Raw genomic sequence first — 24,147 nt, 5'->3', positions numbered from 1 at the left:
ACTAACCTCAGTTAAGTCAAATAAAATTGTAATCAAAACATTTGGTATTGCAATGATTCCTTTTTTTTTAAACTAAAAGTTTTGATAGAAAAACTTTTTCAAATTAAATAACACATTTTTCTCTCATAAACTTAAAAAGTTATTTGCAAAACATAAACTTTTATTTGCACACATAAGAAATCTTTTGTTGTGATTTTGACGACATTATGTGAGAACCACAAGCAAAACTTTAAGTCAAACAAAAACTTAGAATAGCAAGAAAAGATTTATGACATGGGCAAAAAAGTTTGTTTTGCAAATCATTTTTTCACTTCATGAGATAAAAATTTGATTCTAATTAAAAAAGGTTTTTGGTAACACTTTATTTGAAGGACTGTGAATAAGATTGACATAACACCTGTCATGAATATAAAGAAGTCTTTATGAATGTTTATGACTGCTGTCATGAAGTGTCATTCGGTAAATAATGACACTTTTAATGCAAAGTTGATCTAAAGGTTGCATTAAAAGTCCATTAAAAATGCCAACTTTGCATTAAATTATCATAGTTTACATAGTTTTTTTCCGTTATTTTTAAATCTTGTTAATTTGATTGGTTGTGTTGCAGCTTACGCACTATACATACGGAGTGTGGAAAAAGAGAGAGACGGTCTGAGCCTGTTAGTACGGAATGAGGGAAATTAATTAATGGGGCCACTTTATAAATAATGTGTTTTAAAATTTTTGACTTGAGTGAAATATCAAGTCTTTTCAAGTAAAGAGCTTCAAGTCAAGTCAATAGTGTGAAAGTCAAAGCCAAGTCCGAGTCTTTGAGGATTTTTTTTCCAAGTCAAGTCTCAAGTCGTGATTTTAATGACTCGAGTCCCAAACTCTGGTGAACAATATATTTAATATTACAAGGCAGCTTTTATGTTAAGATGTACTAAATCTAGTTGTAAATCTCACAATTGTTTATTAAACTCTGAAAGCTGTGTGACTTTAATATTCTGCTCTAAAATGCGGTTAGATGTGCCCTTTTTTGAGCACCTGCCCCTTTAGTGGTCTCTGCACGGCACTGACAGTAATAAACTATATTGGAACATTTTATGTAAAATTGTAAATATAGTGCTGATTTTAGAAAACTGATGTTCATCGAATACTTCAAAAGTACAGAAAAAACTGATAAATGTGCCTTGGAAATGTAGAAAAGAACGCTAAAATTAGCACAAAAAAAACAAAAATAAATTGTCTTTACTGGGTAAAAAAACTATATTATTAAATCATCACCCTGGAAAACAAAGATAAATAAGAGTAAGAATGTTTTTATACGAGTACTATTTCATTTTTTATTTAATTCAAAAATAAATATACAGACAGTGAATGTGTCTAGTGATTAGTGGGTTTTATAGTTACCATAGTTTATTTTTTCCAACTTAAAAAAAGTTGCCAAAAAATCAGGTCATACAAAAGGTGGGCATGGATAAATCTTAGTTTTTTTTTCTTAAGTGGGCAATGATACATAAAATCTGTAGAAATATTAATTTGGTCAGATGATTTGAAACAAACATTATTAAACCAGCTAAAATATGGCAAACTGTAGAAGGGGAAAATGCCAATGATGCAATAAAAATGTGATAACTGACGTTTGTTCCAATGATTTAATAAGAAAAGTGTCTGAACCATCTGCACAGATGCTACATTGGACTGATCAGAGTAGGAGTGTAGGACTGATTTTATTTCAATCTTCTGGTCCCAAACTTCACGAGCTGTAGTATTTACAAAAAGAAAAAAAAGAAGGTATACAAAACATAAGAAGTCCTACAGTGCTTCTTAACAAAGTGCCATTTCTGATTTTCTCCTAATGAAAAAAAAACAACAACTTTTAATCAGGTTTATTTCAGAACAATACCTGCCTGGTCATTAAAAAACAAGTCACTGTAACCAAACTCTCTTTGCAACCCTAACCAACGTACGGTTGGCGTGAAACTCCAAAATACAAACATTTTCTGATAAGTGAACGCACCATACTGAAGTGTTCACAGGTTGCGTTTAGTGTGGATGCTGCTACTGAGGGAAGAAGAGTCAAAGTTCACTATTTTTTTAGTATTGGAGCAGAGAGGTGATTGAAATGAAGTCAAAGGAAGATTAGAGATGCAATAAGCTGTTTGGCAAACAATTTCCTATGCCATGTCTGCATGTTTAACTAGGCTAAAGATGAGAGAGAGCAAAACTTTCAGCAGATACCAAGAAGGCTGAACATATTACAGTAATGTTGCTCTCTTTTTTACCCCCCCGTCTTGAGCTTCTGGAAAAATCTGCATCTGGAAATGTTGGCAGCCTTTGGGATGTCTCAGATGCTGAATGCTTGTATAAGGTCCTATTTACAGCTTAACATCTGTAAAGACTTGTTTTAAAATCTTAAAAACTTTCTTTGGGATTGTGTATTTTATATTTCTGAAAAGAAGTAATCAGGACAGGCTAGAACTAATTTCAGTGGTTCAAAGGTTGACTAAATTCAGAAATCAAAATTTTTTTAAAAAAAGGAAGAAATATATAAAGAAAAATTGGCCACAAAATGTTGATTGATTGGTGCAGCAGCTCTAGCAAAGTTATATTAAAATCAAATGCCAGATTGAAAACGTATCACGATGGGCCAAAATGTGGTCAGTTTTTTAAACTAAACTAAAATAGTTAAATAAACCAAAATACTTTTACAACTTGTTCCTGTAGCAACAAACCATTTGTTGTCTGGTTTTTGTTAATAAAACTTTACCAAAAAAACATTCTTTCAATAATACAACAAAAATTATGATTGGAAAATTTTCAAATTGGAAATAGTTCTTTTCTACAAAAAAAATACCAAAAACAATCATTGTGAGTTCAATGAAGAAGTGCATATGTAGTAAAAATAAAGGTTTGTAAAGAATCTGGTGTGGTTACAGTGACTTTCTTTTGAAAACACCAACATGCAAGCATTGCAATCAAACAAACCTGAATAAAACTATTAAATTAACCCTCTTATTTCTGTAATGGAGCCATGCATGTCTGATTTATGGCTCCATTAAAGACATAACAACGAGAGCTACACTGATCCCATATGAAGCCACAGAGTCTTTCCAATGGTCCCCCATCACAACCTGATGCATCTTTCTTTTTTTTTCTTTTTTTTTTAATAACCCTGAAAACGTTTCAGTCAAATCCAGTCTGACCCGACTCGGCCTCAAGCAGACCCTAATCTCAGATTATCTTTGTAGTCAAATAAACCAAAAGGTTCGTCAAGATTAGACATAAGCAACACAGTGTGACTTCACCGAGAGGCGAAAAAACAGTCAGTTTGACGACTTGCTGCTAGACAGATGAGGGAAGAGTCTTCAGACACCTGAAGAAACCAGAGTGAGGAGTTGTGATCCGCCGGCTCTGAACAGACCCCGCCTCCTTCGCAGGAGCAGCGCGCCGCGGCTCGGTTCAGGTAGCCGCTCTGACTCCTTCAGGTCAGCAGATAAATCTGTACACCGTGTCCTCTGCAGCTTTGGCTTTAATAGTTTTTGCTTTTTTTAAAACAAGAGTCCGGCGGCTGCGGGCGCGGCCGGCGTTTAGTCGGGCATGTCGATGCAGAGCTTCGGCGGCGGGACGAAGTACTTCCCGGGGCTCTGAGTGATCACCACGCCCGTCTTCTTGTGGAACATGGGGGCGATCTTGGGCGGCGGCTCGGGGACGGGCAGGTCGTCGACCGCCTCGGGGTCCTCGCTGCGCTGGAGGTCGTAGGACACGTTGCCGTACTCCCTGAGGAAGGGCAGCAGCTCCAGCAGGAAGTGGCAGAAGTCCTTACGGATGCCGAACCACCCTGAGGAGAGAGCAACGACAAAGTCAGACGAACCGAATAGGACTGAAAAAAATGTCTTTGCAAGAACAAATCTAAAATTTACACACACAAAAATATCGGAAACCTAATTAAAAATGTTGCTTTAGCGTCAGAAGGCTGTGGTTTCTTACTCACAGTGGTTTCCTCCTTTCTGTCCAAAGGTGGTGGCCATGAGTGTGAGCAGAGAGAGCCACAGCGGGACGAACACACACACGTAGCTCGGACTCTTGTGATTATCCAGCTTGTACACCAACAGGATCTAAAAGGATAAAAAAAATCTAAGTCCAAATGAAAATTATGGATTGTTTTTCCTATTCAGATCCCTTTACTCCGACACCCAAACATTCTATATTTTATAACCTCTGGTATGTGAAGTTAGAGTCGTAAAAAGCAATTATATTAATCGCATGATAAATCAAAGTGAGCTCGATCATTTCCTTTCTGATGATTAGTAGTTTTTTTGAAGGGCAATTTTGCTTGTGGGCACTATAATGCATAGTTTAGTTTTTGTGTTGGTTTATTTCCTTTTTTATTCATTTGATTTGGTTGTGTTTTATTTTGCATATTTAAAACATCTTCCAGGTCCAGTGTGGAGTTTTCTGTTAAAAATTTAAATTTATTAGTCTTTTAGAGGGCAAATTGTATTATTAAATAGCGATACATCTGGGAACGCTATGAAAAACTGACTAAAATGTTGAGGTTGCTATGGCAATTTAGACCCAAATAGTGACAATATCATTATTTTTACATAAATTCTGTCACATGCTCATTTCCACAACTTTCTCGCATTTTGCTAGAAAGCCATCAGGCTGACTTCATATTTTTATGTAAAAAATGTATTAGAACCAGAAATGAATCCACATCTATAATGTGGATTTAAAAATACTCTATGAAACTTTTTTTACCCCAGTGTGACACAGTCATGGGGAGTAAAACTGGAGGTCCCTCACCTCAAAGGTGAGAAGAGGTACAACAATGGTCATCCAGCTGATTGCCATGGTGATGTGCGTGCGCCGTTGCTCGGCGATGATGTCTATGGAACGGAGGAAGAGGACTGACCAGATGATGTAGTAGAGGACGACAAGGCACAGGAAGGACATGAGGATCCACAGCGGGACACACACCACCTGCACGACACACACACACACACACTGACATTTTATCAAAAAAATATCACACAATGATGGATTAAATAACTCAATTATTTCTTTCTGTCCAGATTTCTTCATGCTGTGACACATAAACAGAGTTGTGCATAACTTCAGTGGAGCTGAAACCAGAAGTTTACATACATGTTAGTTCTCACTGTCTGAGATCAGATCAAACATTTGTTGTTTTAGGCCAGTTAGAATTACCTCAATTATTTATGTTTACTAAATGCCCTGCATGTAAACTTCTAATTTTGAAGACAAATGTCTAATATTTTATTTTATGATTGTGGCATTTAGCAAACAGAAATTAACTGACCTAAAACAAGAAACGCTGGGTCTGATTGAGCAAATGAATAAAATAAAAGGTTTATATTTTGATTTAGTTTGTGAAACAACAGGAAGTGTGTGTCAGGTGTTCCTCACCAGCCAAGGCCACCTTATGATGTCATCCAACTTCAGAGCGATGAAGATGAACTGCAGGATATTTACAGAACAAAGCACCTCCAGCTGAGGAGAAACAGGAAGTTGTCATCAGCATATTCTGATAGTATTACACGGGGAAAAAAATGATTTAAGTTTCACATTTTCCCCCCTAAAGTAAGAGATCTGTTGAACATTTTGTGCCAAATACACAAATAATTAATAGCACAGATACAGAATTTTGCAGATTTGTGCTTAAACAGAATTATTTTGCTGCTTGAGCTGCGTGCGTGTGTGTGTGTGTGTATGTGTGTGTTAGTTCTCCTGACCTCAAGGGAGCGATCGTGTCTGAAGCCCCAGACGCACGCTGCTACGGAAACGGGCGACACGAAGAAGAGCGGCATGAAGACGAGGAGCCACAAGTATTTGCCCTTCTCCACGCGGTCGCACACCAACACCTCGAACATCAGCAGCAGGACGTGCAGCCCCACCGCTATCAGCATGGCCTTGAACTCCACGCACGTCTCCCCTTCAGCCCTGAGGGACGACGCGCAAAATGAAACATCATCATCATCATGATAACGCTGATATTCAACCCCACTGATAATTATGCTTATGTAACCCGTAATTAGTCAATTAGTCAGACTTTTATTTTTACGGGCCCACTTCCTGTCTTGCCCCAAACTCTTCAACTTATTTAAAGCCCCGCCTCAGCGCAGTTTAAAACACCACCTGTTCCACTGTGATTGTGACTGGCTGTTGGCGTCTTGCTGATCATCTCTCCTTGGAAAATTCACCCAAATCTCTGAAACTGATTTGAACTATTGGTGAGTTTGCTTGTTTGATAGCAGTATTGTTCAGCATGAAAGTTTGCTCGATGCTCATTGGAGCATTGTTTTATTAGAACTGTGGCAGTTGTTACCTGGGCTGTCACCGGGATTCACAGCTGATCGCAGTCTAGCACTCTCTGCTCAAAGGTAATGATAGTTTGTGCAAGATTTCTTTTCCAATTTCATTACTTTGTAATGAAATTGATTGAAAATAGGATGTAGCTACATTTAAATTGATATTGCGCAGTATATTTATTTTCTTTTTCCTCACACTGCTTGAGTATTTTGAGTTAATTTATTTTCTCTTGATTGATATTTTGAAAGTGAACTTTGATTTCAACTTTAACCTTAAATGGATTAGTTTGAAATATGATTATTCTTTTTGTTTATTTAAATTATGGTTAAGTTAACCTGACTGAAATGTTTAGTTTAATTATTGCATTTGAATTTGATATTTATTGCATTTGTGTGTTTGCACATACTTATTGTTGATAAACCGCCTAATGGGTTTTTTTTTGGCCTTTTAGGTTGGGTTTTATTTGATGGATCAGATTCTCAAATCCTCTTCTGAGCAAAGGATGGCGAGCTAAGGACAAGAACTCTAATCTTTTGAATTGATTTATTTTGAATTAATTTGACCCTCATTGTGTATTTGTAATTGTTTGTTGTTTTTTTTCCCCCCCTATCATCAATACAAAAACACCAAAACTAAAACGGTGATTGTGTCTTCATTCACACCTCATGCTCCTTCAAGAACCATCTTCTGATGCTGCTTTTGTAGCCGCAGTTAGCTGCGTAGCCCATAACTGTTACACTTAGTATCGAGAACGTACTTTGAAGGCCAAAACAGTTTGTCCTCCCGGGACTGTAATTCAACCCAAAAAGAATGAATAACTTAATGGGAAGTTCATTTTTCATTTGGAGGAAGTAGAAAACCTGACTGCTGAGTCAAAGGTGTGGTCAAATATGTCAAGAGGAGGAGCCAAAAAAACTCAGCTGACTAAAATTATTCTTTGTTTTTTTCTGCCAAGTAATGGTGACAAATCCAGGAAGAGCTTATTGATCATGAGACATTTGTAACATGGTAGCTTCTTTTTAATATATTTCAATAACATGGATTACAAACAACATCTAAACAAACAAGAGAGATCAGATGTAAACAAACAGCTTACGCCAGAGGTCATGTGTGTATCTCTGTGTGTTTGTGTGTGTGTCTACCTGTACTGAGGGTTGTGGGCCCACACTCCGGTGCCCACGGAGGCCCCGATGATCACCAACAGTTTCCACAGCCATATTGGGGTAAACACGGCCCAGTAGCTCCACTGAATGACCCCGTCCAGCCTCAGGGACAGCAACACGGAGAACAGCAGCAGGCAGGAGTAGATCAGGAACTTACTGCAGCAACCGAGAGGGCGACAGGAGACGTGACAAGAACGTGAGAAGAAAACCAAAAAATAATAATAAATCAGTTTTCCAAAAATCTAAGATCTGGAAATTGAAAAAAAAAATGTAGGATGAAAAACTTGAAAGAATCTTGATTATTGCAACTTTATTTTCAATCGACCAGCCTTCTAACTTTCCTGTCTTTAATTGCTGCGTGGATTTTTTTTTTTTTTAGTGAGGAGCAGCTCATGACAATGATATAAAAAAAACTAACTACTCTTATTACAAAAAAAGCTAATAATAAAGTTGTTTTTTTTATTGGAAGATGACACGATTGATCAAATATGATACTGGCTGGAAAATGATCTGACGACCCAATCTCAGATGAGTAGACAACAATTAAAATGTTTTATAAGATTCAGAACATTTCTAAAAGCTTCTATCACAATTATAGTCATCCTTCAGATTTAAAACTTCTAACAAGGTAAGAAGCTGTGCTTGCATCTATTTTTATTACAAGAACACAGGCGCCTCAATACCCTTTGGGATCTTAACTCTCTTTTATTGATGATTTATCTCAGTTATTTTTATGACTTCCCAGGTATCAATGCATAATGATAGACATCATTATCATTCAAAAGTACTTTAAAATAGCATTACACAAAGTAGGTATACTTTTGGTAAAGCATGTTAAATGTCTTGTTTAGATTTCACTTAATTACTATGACAACATAATAATGAACGTCATAATTAAAAAGGTGCTTATGAAGTTGTCAGTTTAGCTCATTGCTTTAATGTCAGTAACCACAGCGGTGCTAATGTAATGTATAAACTATTTATCAGCCGTAGGAAAGGTCACAGATCAAAATTCGTTTTGCGTTGTTTACATTAGCATGCTAACCGGGCCGCTCAAAGCCGGACACTTTTATTTAGGTTCGACAACTTTATTCAGACTGTTTTATGCGACTACGCGGGCAACAGCATCATAGTACTGCGTGTCTGAACCTTAAAAACTCAGACACGCATGTTTTTCTTTTAGTATTTTTCCGGCGAATAAGAGCCGAAGCTATGCCATAGCTGAAGCTAGCTCGCAGCTAACGTTACCTGGGATTGAAGTCCTGAAAGAGTCCTCTTAAATTCATGGTGAACAACAGGGCCGGTCGGCTAGCTAGCTGGTGTTAGCTTCCTCACCCCTGGAGGAAACCTCCGTGTCTAATCTGAATGCTACACATTGTAATTTGTGGGAGAGCTCAGCCTTAGGTCTTCGGTTCATTACTTAGTGTGTTATGTTTTGTTTTTTTTCTCCCTCAACGACCATCTCACGGGATATGACGTCACCTTTCTTATTCATTGACGTTGTGGGGAGAAAAGAAATTGAGACATTACTGCCACCTGCTGGTAAGATGGACGAATCTGTGGGGACATACAAAAAATATATATATATTTCCGTTTATTGCAGAGAAGACTGGATTACATTTTTGTCTTTTATTTTCTGGTTTGGAAAAAGTTACCTTTTACATTCTCATATTTCTAACAGTATACTAGATCTTGATCATGATTCAGTGCTGTTGAATACATTAAATCTGGTTCCACTCCTGTTATTAAGGCACACTAATCATTGCTCATTAAGTCCTCAAATCAAATCCTCCAACCAAAAAAAAGAGTACAAAAGTAGTTTGTAAAAATGCTGCTTAAGTGCTGAGTACTTGAGTATTTGTTTTGAGTCCGCAGCATATGATTTGTTGTTTCAAAATGATACTAACAAATAGAAATATACAGTTATGTGCAAATTCAAAAAAAAAGGAAGAAATATTAATACATAGCAAATATGTAAAAAACATATTCAAGACAAAAACAAAATGTTAAAGTAAAACTAATAGTAATTCATGTTGGACCAGAGTAAGGTACACATGGCTGTAATGCCCAGGGGTTATTGACCTCTAATTAGCATAAAAGTCTCAGCAGATAGGAGATTTCATTCAAGAGGAGCAGTAATACGTCATAATTATATTATAAAACATTTTTTAAACATTCTCAGTGATGTTTTGCACACTACAACACATGCGCTTTGACACAATAGCTCTGAAGACAGTCGCACAACACTAAAGCTGAATTTATTGCAAACTCAGTAAAGTCTACAACTGCCACCGTAGGAGTAAAAACATAGTTTGTGACTTTCATCGGAGTCCTGCCAAGATTCTGCTGTAGCTCCTTAACTTAATTACAAGTACTTCTTTAGGAAACTAACCGCCAAACGCGTTATTTATGTAAACATAAAAACAATAAATCATTACCACATTAAATCTGCAGAACTTCACTAAGCATCACAACCAGTGATGAATGTGTTTTAACTTTTTATGTTTTATAAATCTGGTTAGTTTAGCTGTTGCAGAACAAACAAGCCTGCAGCCTGCATGGCAGCTGCATCCACATCGTAGAATAAACTGCAGCATCCGTTACTGCTGGACTCCACCTTCCTGCAAACAGCCAGCATACATTTTACATGTCACAATATGTAAAATATTGTCTATTAAAAGCAGGTTTAGTTTAAAGTTACTAAAAGATGTTTTTCAGTTGATCCAAAAGACACATACAGAACAATAGAGACACCAAATGAAAGATATTGTTTACCTTCTCTGTTGTTCTTTCCTTTGTTCTGGTTGATAGTTTTAACCTTCACAGGAAACCACTGGAAAGCAGATACCAATGTTATAAAAATTAAAAATAAAAATAAAAAAACAGCACTGACACAGTGTTGTTGCAGAATAAACAGCTTGGATGTAGTCAATTTATTTATAACTACTAAACATAACGTTTAGTGGAACTTCCAAATGTGGCACGGACATTTTCCCAGCAAAAGAGACAAACCTGTAGCGTTAACTAAATTCAGAGACGTTTATGTTTAAAAACTCAGAATTTAAAGCTTACAGAAAAGATTCTTCATTTGACATTTTGTTCACGTGCATGTAACAATGTTTGAAACATTTTATTTTGGTGTTTCTTAAGGGAACATGGTTTAAGGAAAGCAGATGTTTACCTGGTTTCGCATTAACGTACAGACAATCTTCCTCTGGATGACGAGGCCTTCCTGTTAAAATCACAATATAAATAAAAGTTCATGCTTCAAAATCTCCAAAACTTTTCTTTTTTTTTCTTTTTGTTGTTATATGTTTAAAACCTTGGGATTGAAGAATGTCTGACAAAATTCTGGACTTATACCAATTGCATTTAATGAGTTTCCCAAGTTGTAGCAGCTCTGTTCTAAAAAAAATATCTTACCATTTCCAGTGGCTTTGCAAGTTTCAATTTTTTCATAAAGAGGTGTGTCACCTATAATAAGTAAGAAAAGTGTCAAGGCTAAAGTTCTGATGTGATGCAGTTGTAACAAAGACATCTATTATTTTCCCCCTAAAAAATCTAAAAAATATCTGCATTATTGCGATTTCCAATGCAGCTAAAGCCTTTCCTGACAATTTCAGGGTTGTTTTTTTTTTATGAAGCGTGAACTGTCTGAGTCTTTTTTTTTTGTGTGAAACTGAATCCCCGTAAAGAGAAAAATAATAAGTCAAAATACGAATGCAGTTAATTCTGTGACCAACCCTGCAGCAGAGCGCTGTAAACCTGACTTCCAGACTGATGTGCTGCATGGCTGGTGGTGGAGCTCTGACTGCGCCTCTCTGTCAGAAACAATCTGAAAGTATGAAAGGGTTTTTTATCAATGAAAGAAAGGATTTTTTTTTTGCTGCATATTTATAATGAGAGGACATAAATCTCCAGCTGACCTGGTGCAGCGCCACAACGAGAGCAGGAGAATTATGAGAAGGATTCCACTAATTGGTCCAATGATCAGCAGCACTAGACGTAAAGAGCTGACGGGACCGGACACAGCTTGTGGAAATAAGAAAAATTGAAACAAAAAAACTGTCAAAAATCTGTAGCATATCAAAACAAATGCACTTAACCGTTTACGTTACTAAAACAAATCAAACATTTTCCTCCTCCTCACCTCTAACAGACATCCAGCTCCTTGGTGAATCTTTTCCTGAATGTTGACATTTGTAGAAACCTTCATCTGACTTTGACACTGCAGAGATATTCAGCTCCCCTCTGCCATCATTCTGGATGAGTTTATCATTGTGATAGAAAAACACACCAGAGAGAAGATTTTGTTTTTTATCTCTGCAGCTCAGAGTAACAGGATCTCCTTCAGTCACAGGATGAACAGGACTCAGCAGGAGAGGAGCAGAAGAATCATCTGTAAAACAATCAGAGATTAAAGATGGTCAGTGTTTTTTACAGTGCCATTTTCTTGTAAAATTCATCACTAATAACATTTTTATTTAAATGTCATTTAGTAATCAATTAAAATAAAATAAAATGAATAATCTGAAAAAGGTTGCCAGATATGAACAAAATATCAACAAATCAAAGGCAAAAGTCTCATGAGGTACTAAATACCAACCAATTTTGTCTCTGGCATGGTTTATATGTTGGAAGGCATGTATCATGTAGCTCATGTGTATTTCTGCATAGGCTGTGATAAATTATCCTTTTTGAAAAGAATTGGATCCAAAATCAGAAACGCTTTAAAATCAAACATTCAAACATTTTTCTTTTCAAACTGTCTGAAAACTGAAAATACCATCAATGTAAACCAAAAATATAACCAGAGAACAGCAAACATTTGGCTACCACAGTTAAACAATGGAGTCTGAACTGCTTGAGTGGCGTCGGTGTTCGCTGCTTTGCAAAAGGTGAAAATGTGTCAAACCAACGAGAAACAATGAACACACATCTGCCGAGATGGCGACCATGAAAACTGATTGTTATCTCACCAATCAGTTGAGATGGCAACCTTTAAGTAGGTCAAAGCTATGACACAAAGATAAAACGTAAAAAGATGTCAAAGAAAAGATAACAAGCCATATCTTTACCCTGTACAGTGATGTTGATGGCGTTGCTAGTTTCTCCAGATCCAGACTCACACCAGTAAACTCCACTGTGATACCGATGTGGGTCAATGGTGCATGTAGTTCCAGTCATTTTCCCCCAGATGAAGCAGTATGATAGTTGTCCTGTTTCTGTAAACCTCATCACTCTCCAAGTAGAGTTTCCCTCACAGCTCAGAGACACAGATTCAGATCTGAAGTGTTGAACTCTGTCAGGATTCACTGAGAGAGAAGCTGCTGGACCAGGATCTGGAAAAGAGACAGGATTTCATCTGAGATCAGAAACATCTTTAAAATGTTTCACTAAAATGGCTCCTTGCTTTGTTTTTGTAGTAGTAAAGATTACAGTAAGCATTTCAGCAAGTTGACCAAAAATATTTCAGTGCTTCTAAAGCGAAATAAACTATCAAAGAAGAAATAGTTTTTTCATCTTTTACCAAGTTGGATTTTGCAGGTGAAAGTTTAACAGCTTCTCATGATCAATGTTTTAATTCAGCTCTAAACTTTATGGCTGATTTTATTTCCTGCATGCTAACTTCTTTAGATTTTCTTTTATCAGCTGTATGAGTTTGTCAGAAGTCTACAGAAATGTGCCTCATGCTTTTGTCAAGTTACACAGGATTAAATCCAACTGAAAGAATCCAGAGTAAGTCATGCTTATTATCCCATAATGTGAATGATTCATCAGATGGCTATGATCAAAAAGATTTTTTCTTTCCAATGTTGTGTCTTAAGTGAAGTGAATTTTCAGAATCTTTTATTTGTATAAAAGTTCAAGAAGCGTCTAAAAAGAAATGTTGGATCAGGCTAAAAACCTCTGAAACTTGTTTTTATTGAGCGCAAAGACAGAAAGAAACTGACCTGCAGACCAGATAAACTTTGGTTCACTGTAATAAGTGTAAAACTTTGGTTCTCCTCTTCCTGCTCTGCACCCAAATCCTGCTGTGCGAGTCGGTCCATTAATGATGAAGGAGTTCTGCTCGGTACCATTGGTGCTGCCAGGAAGCAGCTCATAGGTGTAGCGGCTGAATGGATCAGGAACAGCTTTATACCAGTAGAACCTCCATCCTGCATCCTGAGGTTGAACCTCACAGCTCAGAGTCACTGAGGCTCCAGGATTCAGCCATGATGGAGACACAGAGAGGACAGGCTGAGGGGGAGACGCTGATGGAGAGAGATTAGAAACTGGGTCAAACATTTTTCCACATCACCTTTCATCTCTTCACTCTAAGGCTATTTGAAATGGGCAGTATTATGTATTCCAGGCACTCAGTGCCATTTTATAGCACAATCGAGGAATATGTTACCTTCGGTCATTCTATAAACGCAGTATATATCAATCATGACCTAAAACAAGTTTGACTTAGCAACTTAGCACCTTGAAATTGAGCCTCCATCTGTATAAGAAGCTCTTGCTTCTTCCACCTCTTAGCCTTCAGCACGTCACCTCAGCAATGCTTCTCCATAAAGTATTTAACACTTGTAGGAGTGTTGCACTGATAAGTAACTCTTATAATGACCTCAGCAGGTGTTTGCTAATTGCTGTTGGCTAGTCTGAAGGAGCTGAGTGAGGGAGCAGCAAATTTGGTTTTATAATTGTTTTAAGACCTATTTAGTCCAAGTGACAAAAAAAATTGCATAAATGACCACTTTCATTTAAATGATAGCCAACTTACATACAGTCAGTTTAATAACTTCACTCCATGGTGTAAACCCTTCTCTTCTTCCTCTACAGCTGTATTCTCCACTGTGAGCCTCAGTAGCTGAGAAGTTCATGTATTCACAGGGTATTAGAGACTTTCTATTGGTTGTTTTCCATTCATACGTCCACTCAGTTCCTCCAGCTTCCTGGATCTGACATCTCAAAATGACTGTCTCTTCTCTGTAGATCTGAGGCCAGCTGGGATGGAGAATCACTGAGACCCTGTGAGAAACTGCAGCAAGAAACACGATTAGGAGGCAAAAGAGTCTGAAAACGAAACTGAAAATGAGACAGTGTAATGTCTACGATGATTATGTCAATCTAAGCATCTTCTTTCTTACGAATGAATTCACTTTTATAGAACTTTATCTTATCTTATCTTATCTTATCTTATCTTATCTTATCTTATCTTACCCTCTGCTAGTGTCGTTGTTCTGTCTGCTGTCAGAGTTGCTTTGATACCTGCAGGTTGAAAAACCATGAGAACATCTTCAATCACTGATGCTTAGAACAAATCTGATAAAATGTTTGTAATCTGAACTGAGACTTAACCACGTTGGACTGCGCTCTGATTTAATCCGAATCAACAGAACTAATGTTTGATCAACAGAATCTTACCCATTCACCAAAATTAATAGAGATAAAGGTTTTCAAACGTCCAACCTTGTATCTAATAATCTATATAGCATGTTTCACTTTGTGATAAAGTTCCAGGAGTAGGTAGGCTTTTCAGGAATATTCTAACTTTTTAAATGAGTCTGTGAAAACAGATGACATGTGAGGTAAAACACAAAAATATATCCATGATAACTTAGAGAGTTGGGAACAAAATAACAGGACGTTTACGTCCCTCTGTAGTCATCTGAACATAAAAACTGACACGTAGAGGGTCTTGAGAATCAGTAAATCGGCTCAAACAGAAGCACACGTTGTTCCGGACACATTGTTCAGCAATATGATGATGTGTAAACATGGTACATTTTAGAGAAATTATAAAGAGAGCATTGTTGGAACAGCTGCAACGATGGTGACTCCAATAAGAGGGCAAAGACCTGGGTGTTCTGTTTTCATTGCCGTCAGATCTTAATAGAGACACTCAGTGACTTGGCATCATGAAGAAACATTTTAGAAAGTCAGTGATGTACTTACAGAAATATCCCAGCATGCAGAGCAGACTGTGCCTCATCCTTGCATCCAGAACGGCTTCTAGAAGCTGAGCCTAATATGTGCACATATTACATGAAATCATACTTTTACCTCTCAGTATCCCCTCTGTGTGTTTCCGCACCTTCTACACAAACTTCACACCACACCACAGCAAGCCTGTTTGCAGCAGTTGATGGTGGTTTGCATTTCCTGTCCACTGCAGCGATGTCTTAACCCGTGTTGTGCACAAGATTCGGCGTCGGCTTCCAAGAAGGCACCACTTTCTAGTGCAAATTGCTGTTTTTCTATTGCTCTCATACAAAGAAGTGCTACGCTGATTTTTGCGCACAAAAACATTTGCTGTGTGACCGTTTCTAAAGCACTATTCGTCCAGTCTACATTTTATTTTGCATCTTTTTAGTTCGATGAGTGAATTTTCTTCTGAGACACCTTCTGAAACAGCAACTTCCTCCGTCCACCACTCACTCCGCCACCACAAACAGAGCAGAACAACCTTGGCGTGTTAACTGATGCAGACCCACCCACCCCAACACCCAGAACACATAAGGTGCCCACTCACCAAATAGACCAAATCATTTTTGGACTGTTGGAGGAAATTGGGAGGGAAATTACAAGGAGTAAATGAAAAACCGATGCAGGAATACCCCAGACCGCCATTTAAACTTAGGAACGTCTTGCTGCATGGCAACAAAGCTAACGACTATTGGGAAGTTTATCAGCACATAAAATCTGTCTAAGCATAGTTTGCGTGGGCAGAAGGGGGCAGTTGGTAAACGTGAGACTTGTGGGAGTACCAATCAATCTGATCTTGTTTCCGTGAACAAGAGCTATGTCACAAGATGGCTAATCTGGTTGGCCCCACGTTGCAAGTAAGACAAACTGCAGCGTCCCAGTAGTGTTTCAATATATGAGGTGCAGATGACAATGGATTATGGTTTGAGTCACTGAATCAAAATTGTTAATTTCTGTCTCTGATGTTCCAGGTCAAACAAAGTAGCATGCAACACCCTATCTGCAAACAAATTCCAATAAAATCCCAGTATGAGAAAGAAGAGTGATAAGACGATTAAACAGAAGGAGTATGTTAAACTCTAGAGTGAATGATTGCAATGAAGGCTGTAGATTTAATTTGTTGTTCACTCTTTTGGCCACAAACCTGTTTTTCTAAACTTCAGAGCTTAAAATGAATTCATTCATCACTATTGACTCCGTCCTAAGCCTCATTTGGTCTTTGTTACCAGTCTGGCAGATTTGAAAAATCTGGATTTTCTAATAAAGAGGGAAAAATATGGCAGCCTCGTTTGCGTTTATGAAAGAATCTGATCTTGTCTGCAAAGAGCTTACCTTGGGTTTAGTCGGCCCGATGTGGTCTGATCACTGCTTGTTTGATTGCTCATGTGGCAAAAAAATATATAGCAGTTATTGGGCAAGAGGTGGACACTGTGGGTTGGACAGTCCATTGCAGGGAAGCATGGCAACACACAATAAAGACTACCATATATGGACACACTGACATGTAAGGACGATTTAGAGAGATCAATTAATTATGAATAGAACTTGTTTAACATACAAAAATACATGTTCAAAGAATCAAATGTAATCCTAGTCAGACTGGGATTTAGTCATTTGCAAAGGCTTCACTTTTGATACTTGGATTAATAATATTCTTTTATACCCATTTCCTCCATATTGATAGAACTGGAGGAATTGGGGAAAAAATACATAATTAAAAATGCTTTATTTAACTTAAATTGGTTCCAGGGATACTAATCAGAAATGTCCCTCAGATACTATCTAAACCATAGACATGAATGATCTGGACTGAGACGCGACATTTTTGATTGAAAAAAAAAAGTTATTTGCTGCCACCTCGTGATGCAAAATGGAAACTACAATTTGGGGGCAATAACAGTGGTTAATATATATATATATATATATATATATATATATATATATATATATATATATATATATATATACATTTTCATGATGACAAGCCTTAAAGAAAAGTAGATCTTACAAAGATCGTTTTATTCTCTTTTGTCCTTTTAAAAATGTTTGTTTCACTTTTGCTTTAACAGTTTTAATTGCATCAAAAAAATTACCTTGTTTACTCTACGGTATTTTTGTGGAAACTGTTTGGCAACTACCTGGGATTTTTAGTTTCCATATGGGCAAGCACCGAAACTTCTTAAAACTTTTCTCACACAGTTGAAACACAACAACGATTCACACAGAAGATGTTTTTTGTGAACAAAAAGCTGCCTCTTGTTTCTTCAGCCTTTCTGTTGGCTTGTGCTCTGCTGGGTTTTTCCCTATTTACAAACATCACATGTTTCACCTTCACAGGTAAAAAAATAAAAAATGGGAAGAAATAATGTTTTCAGCAAGTCTGTACTTTTATTTAAAACCCGTTGAGGACATCAGTTGAACATGATGAAGTCGGTAACGGTTTTAAACATAAATGCAAGTCATGCAACTCACACTGTAATCATGCGATCATGTGCCTTAGCTTATGAAATAAGGAAGTGTGATATAAAGTGCAATAGCAGAAGGTAGAGACATATAAATAAAAACAAAATGCATTAAAGAAAACGGTAACATTTTTATGGACACATTTTTGAACTGGAAACGTGGAACTCCACATCTAAAACTAAACAGAATAACTATTTTTCTAATGGCTCTCAGAGCATTACAGCAAAAAAGATTGTGACCCCATCATGGGGTCTAAAGTGCATTTCTGTGACTGTTACCACAGACTTTCCAAATAAACATTATAAAGCGCAAAACAGAAGTACGTCTCATGCTTGATTGTTGCATGACTGTGAAGGAGGGTGCTTTATTTCCACATTGCGATAAAGCACATTGGGGTTTTTTTCTCTTTGCTAAAGCAATGTCCTAAAGTGTTAAAAGGAATATTATACAATCCCAAATGTTCCTCTTTTCCAGTTTTACTTCGGATCAAACAAGTTTAGATTAGATTCCATAACTCTGAAAAAGTTTGATGATAAAAGTGGGCAGCAGTAACATACATCAAACTAGGAGCAACTTTTATGTCAAAGAAAAATCAGAAGACACTGGGCGGTCAACCTATGGCCTACATGTTCCTTCTATTGTTGAAAACTGAAATTGCTTAGCTCTTACACATGGATACAGTGAGTAAGCATCCTGCATCTCAAGCGCTGAAGATCAGCAAGACCCAGATAACGATAAGAGGAGTAAAGCTGCTGGAGCAGGACGCACCGCCTGGCAGGAAAAGAAACAAAGACAAGAAAAATATAAATCCGTCATTTTCTGTTCCGACTGAAAGACAATGCAAACAAAACATAAATGAGATAACGTGAAAAGTTGGGTAAAAGCAGCAGCCCAGACACAAAGCTTAGGATTAGCCGCCAAGCTAGCTAAATTTTAAGCATTAAGGGTGTAAAAGTTCATACGCTTACATTGAACCACACAAAACGTTAGTTCAAGATACATGCAGTCACACAAGAAATACATTAAAGGCAATCGGGAGTCTGATTTGAAAGAAGTCTAGATTGTTAGCACTTCTATTAATTGATGGCCATTAATAACCATTAATTGGTTATTAATGACAGGATGTGGAAGCTTAAAGATCAGCCAGGTTGTTTTTGAAGCAGTGATGCATTGAGTTTTTTTGATGAGGTCGAAACAGAAACACAGCAATTCATCTTATGGAAATGTACGGAGAACAGTTTCTGTTTTTATTCTGTATACCGGACATGAAGCAATCTGTTTATGTCAACCAGTTTGGCTGGTCATGTGTTTGCATTCAGTTGAGTGCCACAAAAGAAAAACAGGAAGATTAAGCGATCATCCAAAGCACTTCATATGTCTGACAGCATCAACACACAGAAGGATGAAGACTAGACAGTCTTTCCAGTTCGCAGGAAATGGAAAGACTCCAATTGTCTTTATGGGAATGCTTAAGTTTCGATTGCAACCCAATCTCTTTATTTTCCATTTTCAAAAAAGTGAAACAAACCTAGGATTTAGCATTTGCCCGTGTCAGCTTATACTGTGTGTGGCATTCTTAATGAGCCGTGAAATTAAATGTACCGCTACAACCCTAGAGGTTAAACTGAAGCCTAATTTAAGACGATCTCACCGTTCAGAACATTCTGCCTCTTTTCTTCAGGATAGAGTTGTGTCTCTGAAGTAATGGTTTTAGATGAGTTTTGATCTGAAAGGACGGGAGGAAAAAACAATTTCAAATACAGATTATAAAGCGTTTCCCATGAAACTGTTCATAATCTGCGTAATAAACAGCTTCATTTGGGCATTTGGAACAATTCAGTCAGAAGAACAGATGGATACCTCGACTATCACCTGACAGACAGACCAGGTTTATGAGACTAAAAGGTTTGTGTGTTTAACCAGGTGGTCAGCAGCACCACACTTCAACTCACCAACAATAAGGCGAACAACTGAAGATTTGGTGTTGCCATGTAGCTTTGGGATGAAGCATTTGTATTCCCCTTCGTCTGCAGTCGTGACGTTGGTGACGATGAGGGATATGTTGCCGTGTCTGAGGCCGTCTGCGAACAACGCCGTCCTGCCGTAGTACGACGAGCTCTTCATGTCCAGAACCTCGTTGTTGTCTCGGTACAGGTGTACGTATTCCATTCCCTTTGGCCGATGCTTGGCGTCAGGCCTTGACCACTCCACCGTCATGTCCACCATGTCCAGCTGAGGCTCCACGAGGCACTGGAGGATGACATCATCACCTGGAGCAGCGACAACCGGTTGACCCGAGCTTGTTACCTGATAATGACCTAACAATGGAGGACAGAAATTTTATTTTCTTCTGTCAGTAAAGCAACCCAAACTATTATTCTTCTACCCCTGTGTTTTTGTACGGTTGTCTTCCAGATTCTTTATGTAAAACACACACACACACACAATATTGCTTTTCTATAGTGATAAGTTATTCCATAGCACGTGAGTCTATAAGACAATTTTTGAATTTCTATGTTCACTTCCAACATAGAAATTGTTGACATGAACAGCTTACATCAAACAGTCTGGCTTTGGACTGAATATGCTGGGAAAGTTAGATAGAAAATGTTCAACTGACTTACTCTCCCTGCCATTTAAAAGAAAGCATATGATAAAGTTAGGTTTATGCGAAAACAGCTTGTATTAATAGCTTATGTTAATCCAAGCTAAATAAGAGTAGAAGTAATTACAGGAAATGTTTGGTGACAGAGAGGGTGGTTATGATTTAAGCGGTGAAGGGTATTTTAAAAAACAACATATTAGAACAACCAGGAAGAGTTTTTGTTTATCTGTGTGTGGAGTAAATGTTTGGAATGGATTGAATGATGAGATAAAAAAATTACAAATGTAAACCAGTTTAAAAAATTGATTAAAGCAGAACTCATTTCAAAATATGCTATATAACATGTTTAATAGTTTATAATGTAAATGATTATATGAATAGTACTTAAAATAATTGTACATAGTTAAACATAATGAAAAATGGAAACAAGTTGTCTCTTGTTGATGTTCTGAAAGTCAATTGATAATACATTGACAAGTATGAAAGGGGCAGGATATTATAAGATGTATCTTCTACCTGCTCCTTTTCGAACAGAAAATATAAAATTGCACGTCACATGGGCAAAATAATTTGTTTTACATTTTATTTCTTAAGTTTGTCTCATTCTGTTTTGTTTTCTTGTTTTTTTTTTTACTGTTTTTAATGTCTGTTCGAAATAAATAAATAAATGAAATGAAATTAGTTACGAATTGAAAAGATATTGTTGTACACTTACCTTTAACGGGAGTTGGGGTGAAAATGAGAGCAAACAAAAGAAAACAGAAGCTCAGCGTTCCTGGCATCTCGTTCTTTCTACTGCGGCTGTCATTCTATAAACTGATAGAGTTTGTGACTCAGCTCCTGAGAGAAGGACCTCGCTGCAGCAAACAGAAAGGGGCGGGGACGGACCACTGTCAGTCTCATACCTTATTTGGAAATGGGATCATTACAATCCGGAAGTGAATGGGGCGCTATTTCCTATACTTCCGTTTTGATTTTCTTTTGAAATCTGATATATTTTCACCTTTAGGAAGGAGTTTCACTCTCAGAATGTATTTGAACTTATTTCTTTTTTTACTTCACGGCAGCTCACAGTTTTAGCAAATTCTGTAGCTTTCGGTGAACTTTTAAATCTGCTCCTTAGTCGCATCTTTTCGGGGTTGCTACTGCCTGTAGTGGGGTGTGGTAACACAATTAATATAATTACATTACTAAATCAGAATACCACAAAGTATTTATTATTTACTATTAATTTTGGCATTACTGGCACCGTAAAAGATAAATTGACTCACAAAAGAACATACCTTTTCATTTTCTTAAGGAAGTAGCGCTAATTAAATGAGATAAACAAGAACTGAAAGTGATTACAGTTTCACTTGATGGCCAACCTGTTGAAACTGTGGCAAATTTTAAATACCTCGAGTCATTCTTGGACAGTCAGCTCAACTTTGCTGAAAACACTGACTATATCTTTAAGAACTGTTCTCAAAGGCTCTACCTTTTAAGAAGACCTTGGGGTTACCCAACTTGAAGTTGTGTACAATCTCTAGTTAGGTAGAGGTTGGTGAGTTAAAATGTTAAAACTTGACATTTTAACTTGAGTTTTAACTCATCTCAAGTTAAAATAACATTTTAACCCAAGTTTTAACTTTTCATCTGCTCAGTTGGTTTGGTCACATGAGCTGCAGACTAACATAATCTTTTAAGAATACTTTGAATAGCAGGTATAACGGCAGGTAAATAGTGGTAAAACCAAAAACAACTCTGTTTCAACATGGAAGATGGCAGCAATGTTTTAGCAGGGAGCATCCATCCTCATTTTTCATCAGTTTGAACCTCTGAGCTCATGAAGGTGTTACTGTGCTCCTCTGGCAACTAAGAACATCTATTAGACGTCATTTATTGACACTGCAATAATTATTCTTAACCAAACTAAATGATATTTACCTATAGCGTAAAGTATTTTGCTCTATTCACAAATTGTTGATAATCAATCAATCAATCAATCAATCAATCAATCAATCAATCAATCAATCAATCAATCAATCAATCAATCAATCAATCAATCAATCAATCAATCAATCAATCAATCAATCAATCAATCAATCATATCTTTATTCCAGACACTAAAAAGCTCCATAGAAAAAAGGTAAAAACAAGCAAAATAAGAGAAAAATAAAAATAAACATGACATATTATTCACCGAGTCACAAAGAAATGATGACGCCAATGATTCTATAATTTTGAATAGAATCTCACAGTATTAAAAACAGGATTTACTAAAATTGCAATTATATTATTGCATGACACAGATAATCTACACATGCATTTATACATAAGATTCCTGAGCACAGCTGCACATGTGGGAACAGCATTATGTACAAACATATGGCTAGCACTACTCCATAGGCACTTTGAGTAGTAGCCTGATGCCATCATTGTATGCCACATAAAGTTTCTGCAGGCTACTTTTTTTTGTATCGTCGCCACAGATGGGCCGTGTAATAATGTGATTCATGAATATGATTGGTATTTTTATTATAGTCGATCATGTTGTTTGTCTGCTTATTTCTTTTGTTCCTCCTATAAAGATATATAGAAATTATTTATGATGTATAAAGGTATTGTTAGTCATTTAATTAGCTCTACATCCTTAAGAAAACGAAAAAAAATATGTTGTTTTATAATGCCAGTAATGCCAGAATTAATAGTAAACCACCACCCCCACGCCACTAGAGGCAGTAGCAGGCCCGAAAAGATGCGACTAAGGAGCAGATTTAGAAGTACACCGAAAGCTACATAATTTGCTAAAAACTGTGAGTTACCGTGAAGTAAATAAAAGAGAGAAGTTCAAATACATTCTGAGAGTGAAACTCCTTCCTAAAGGTGGAGTTTCACCTTCTTTTGAAATCACAGATTTCAAAAGAAAATAAAAACGGAAGTATAGGAAATAGCGCCGCTTTCATTTCCGGATTGCAATGATCCCATTTCCAATTAAGGTATGAGACTGACAATGGTCCGTCCCCGCCCCTTTCTGTTTGCTGCAGCGAGGTGTACTTGGTCCACTCTCTAGGTAGCAGTCCCATTGCGCCCTCTGGTGGAAACCCAACAGAGGCCACCCCAGATCCTTGTCCCACTTACTGTTCAATTTGTCTTCTTCTAGTTAAGCCAAAATACAGCTGCAGGGCTTCAATGAACGTATTGCGCACATATATTACACAACAAAATAAGTTATTGAAATCAATCGGAAGGTAGAAACAGATCTAAACACCTTCATTTTTCTATATCACAATTCAAATCAAATTATCACCCTTTTGTCATAAAATTTGCACATACTAATTTCTATTACTCAAAAAAAAAACACAATTAACATTGTCAATCTGACTAATACAATTTGTACCACAGATTCATAATATTCTTAATTAGACAACAATTAAATGCCACCTTTACTTGTAAGCCTGTGCTGCTTTTTGCACTGTGGTGTAGCACCCTCTAGTCTAAATTGCTGTGATGCAGCACCTGAAGCTCCATTGAACACGAGCTTTATGATAAGAAAAATGTCTTTTAGTAGAACCATGTTGCTCTCTATTAGCAGTACATTTTCTCTTCTCCATAACATCACAATATTCATACAAATCATCCGGG

At 37.1% G+C, this 24,147-nt stretch overlaps 3 protein-coding genes across 6 annotated transcripts; all 3 read right to left on the bottom strand.

Moving 5' to 3' along the window:
• Nucleotides 1-2,269: 2,269 nt before the first annotated feature.
• Nucleotides 2,270-8,932, bottom strand: tmem185 (transmembrane protein 185). The gene is made up of 7 exons (XM_008435121.3): nt 8,730-8,932; nt 7,461-7,637; nt 5,742-5,949; nt 5,416-5,499; nt 4,792-4,968; nt 3,977-4,100; nt 2,270-3,823 (listed from the first exon to the last, which is right to left on the bottom strand). Exons 1-7 carry the CDS (start codon nt 8,765-8,767, stop codon nt 3,573-3,575), a joined length of 1,059 nt encoding a protein of 352 aa, XP_008433343.1. The 5' UTR covers nt 8,768-8,932; the 3' UTR covers nt 2,270-3,572.
• Nucleotides 8,933-9,057: 125 nt separating this feature from the next.
• LOC103480267 (Fc receptor-like protein 5) lies at nt 9,058-17,337 on the bottom strand. 2 transcript variants are annotated; one of them, XM_081599639.1, is made up of 12 exons: nt 15,426-17,337; nt 14,691-14,738; nt 14,251-14,508; nt 13,436-13,738; nt 12,560-12,823; nt 11,632-11,880; nt 11,408-11,513; nt 11,225-11,316; nt 10,905-10,955; nt 10,663-10,713; nt 10,257-10,314; nt 9,058-10,102 (listed from the first exon to the last, which is right to left on the bottom strand). In XM_081599639.1, exons 1-11 carry the CDS (start codon nt 15,460-15,462, stop codon nt 10,295-10,297), a joined length of 1,479 nt encoding a protein of 492 aa, XP_081455765.1. In that variant the 5' UTR covers nt 15,463-17,337; the 3' UTR covers nt 9,058-10,102; nt 10,257-10,294. The 2 variants fall into 2 exon arrangements, with proteins under 2 accessions (XP_081455765.1, XP_081455766.1); XM_081599640.1 differs by lacking the exon at nt 10,905-10,955.
• Nucleotides 17,338-17,821: 484 nt separating this feature from the next.
• Nucleotides 17,822-21,603, bottom strand: LOC103480242 (myelin-oligodendrocyte glycoprotein-like). Of its 3 annotated transcripts, none has more exons than XM_008435123.2 (4): nt 21,239-21,603; nt 19,871-20,188; nt 19,570-19,644; nt 17,822-18,689 (listed from the first exon to the last, which is right to left on the bottom strand). In XM_008435123.2, the coding sequence occupies exons 1-4, from the start codon at nt 21,303-21,305 to the stop codon at nt 18,619-18,621; spliced, it is 531 nt and encodes a 176-aa protein (XP_008433345.2). In that variant the 5' UTR covers nt 21,306-21,603; the 3' UTR covers nt 17,822-18,618. The 3 variants fall into 3 exon arrangements, with proteins under 3 accessions (XP_008433345.2, XP_008433344.2, XP_081455686.1); XM_008435122.2 differs by having other exon boundaries at nt 19,871-20,236; nt 21,239-21,598; XM_081599560.1 differs by lacking the exon at nt 19,570-19,644 and having other exon boundaries at nt 19,871-20,236.
• Nucleotides 21,604-24,147: the final 2,544 nt, after the last annotated feature.

This window comes from Poecilia reticulata, chromosome 18, assembly GCF_904066995.2.
Source record: "Poecilia reticulata chromosome 18, P_reticulata-male-v2, whole genome shotgun sequence".
Lineage (NCBI taxonomy): Eukaryota > Metazoa > Chordata > Actinopteri > Cyprinodontiformes > Poeciliidae > Poecilia > Poecilia reticulata.
The sequence above is the reverse complement of the archived record's forward strand: the minus strand, read 5'-3'. Positions and strand labels throughout refer to the sequence as shown.

Bases quoted from the DNA above. Each gene is read 5' to 3' on its own strand.
- tmem185 (XM_008435121.3), bottom strand. From the start codon at position 8,767: ATGAATTTAAGAGGACTCTTTCAGGACTTCAATCCCAG. The intron at 5,500-5,741 runs GTCAGGAGAACT...GTTTCTCCTCAG, and splicing joins GACACGATCGCTCCCTTGAG to CTGGAGGTGCTTTGTTCTGT. The intron at 3,824-3,976 runs GTGAGTAAGAAA...CTCTCTCCTCAG, and splicing joins ACAGAAAGGAGGAAACCACT to GGTGGTTCGGCATCCGTAAG.
- LOC103480242 (XM_008435122.2), bottom strand. From the start codon at position 21,305: ATGCCAGGAACGCTGAGCTTCTGTTTTCTTTTGTTTGCTCTCATTTTC. The intron at 20,237-21,238 runs GTAAGTGTACAA...CTCCATTGTTAG, and splicing joins CACCCCAACTCCCGTTAAAG to GTCATTATCAGGTAACAAGC. The intron at 19,645-19,870 runs GTGAGTTGAAGT...CCGTCCTTTCAG, and splicing joins AGTTGTTCGCCTTATTGTTG to ATCAAAACTCATCTAAAACC.
- LOC103480267 (XM_081599639.1), bottom strand. From the start codon at position 15,462: ATGAGGCACAGTCTGCTCTGCATGCTGGGATATTTCT. The intron at 14,739-15,425 runs GTAAGTACATCA...TTCAACCTGCAG, and splicing joins CTGCATGCTGGGATATTTCT to GTATCAAAGCAACTCTGACA. The intron at 14,509-14,690 runs GTAAGATAAGAT...TTCTTGCTGCAG, and splicing joins AACAACGACACTAGCAGAGG to TTTCTCACAGGGTCTCAGTG.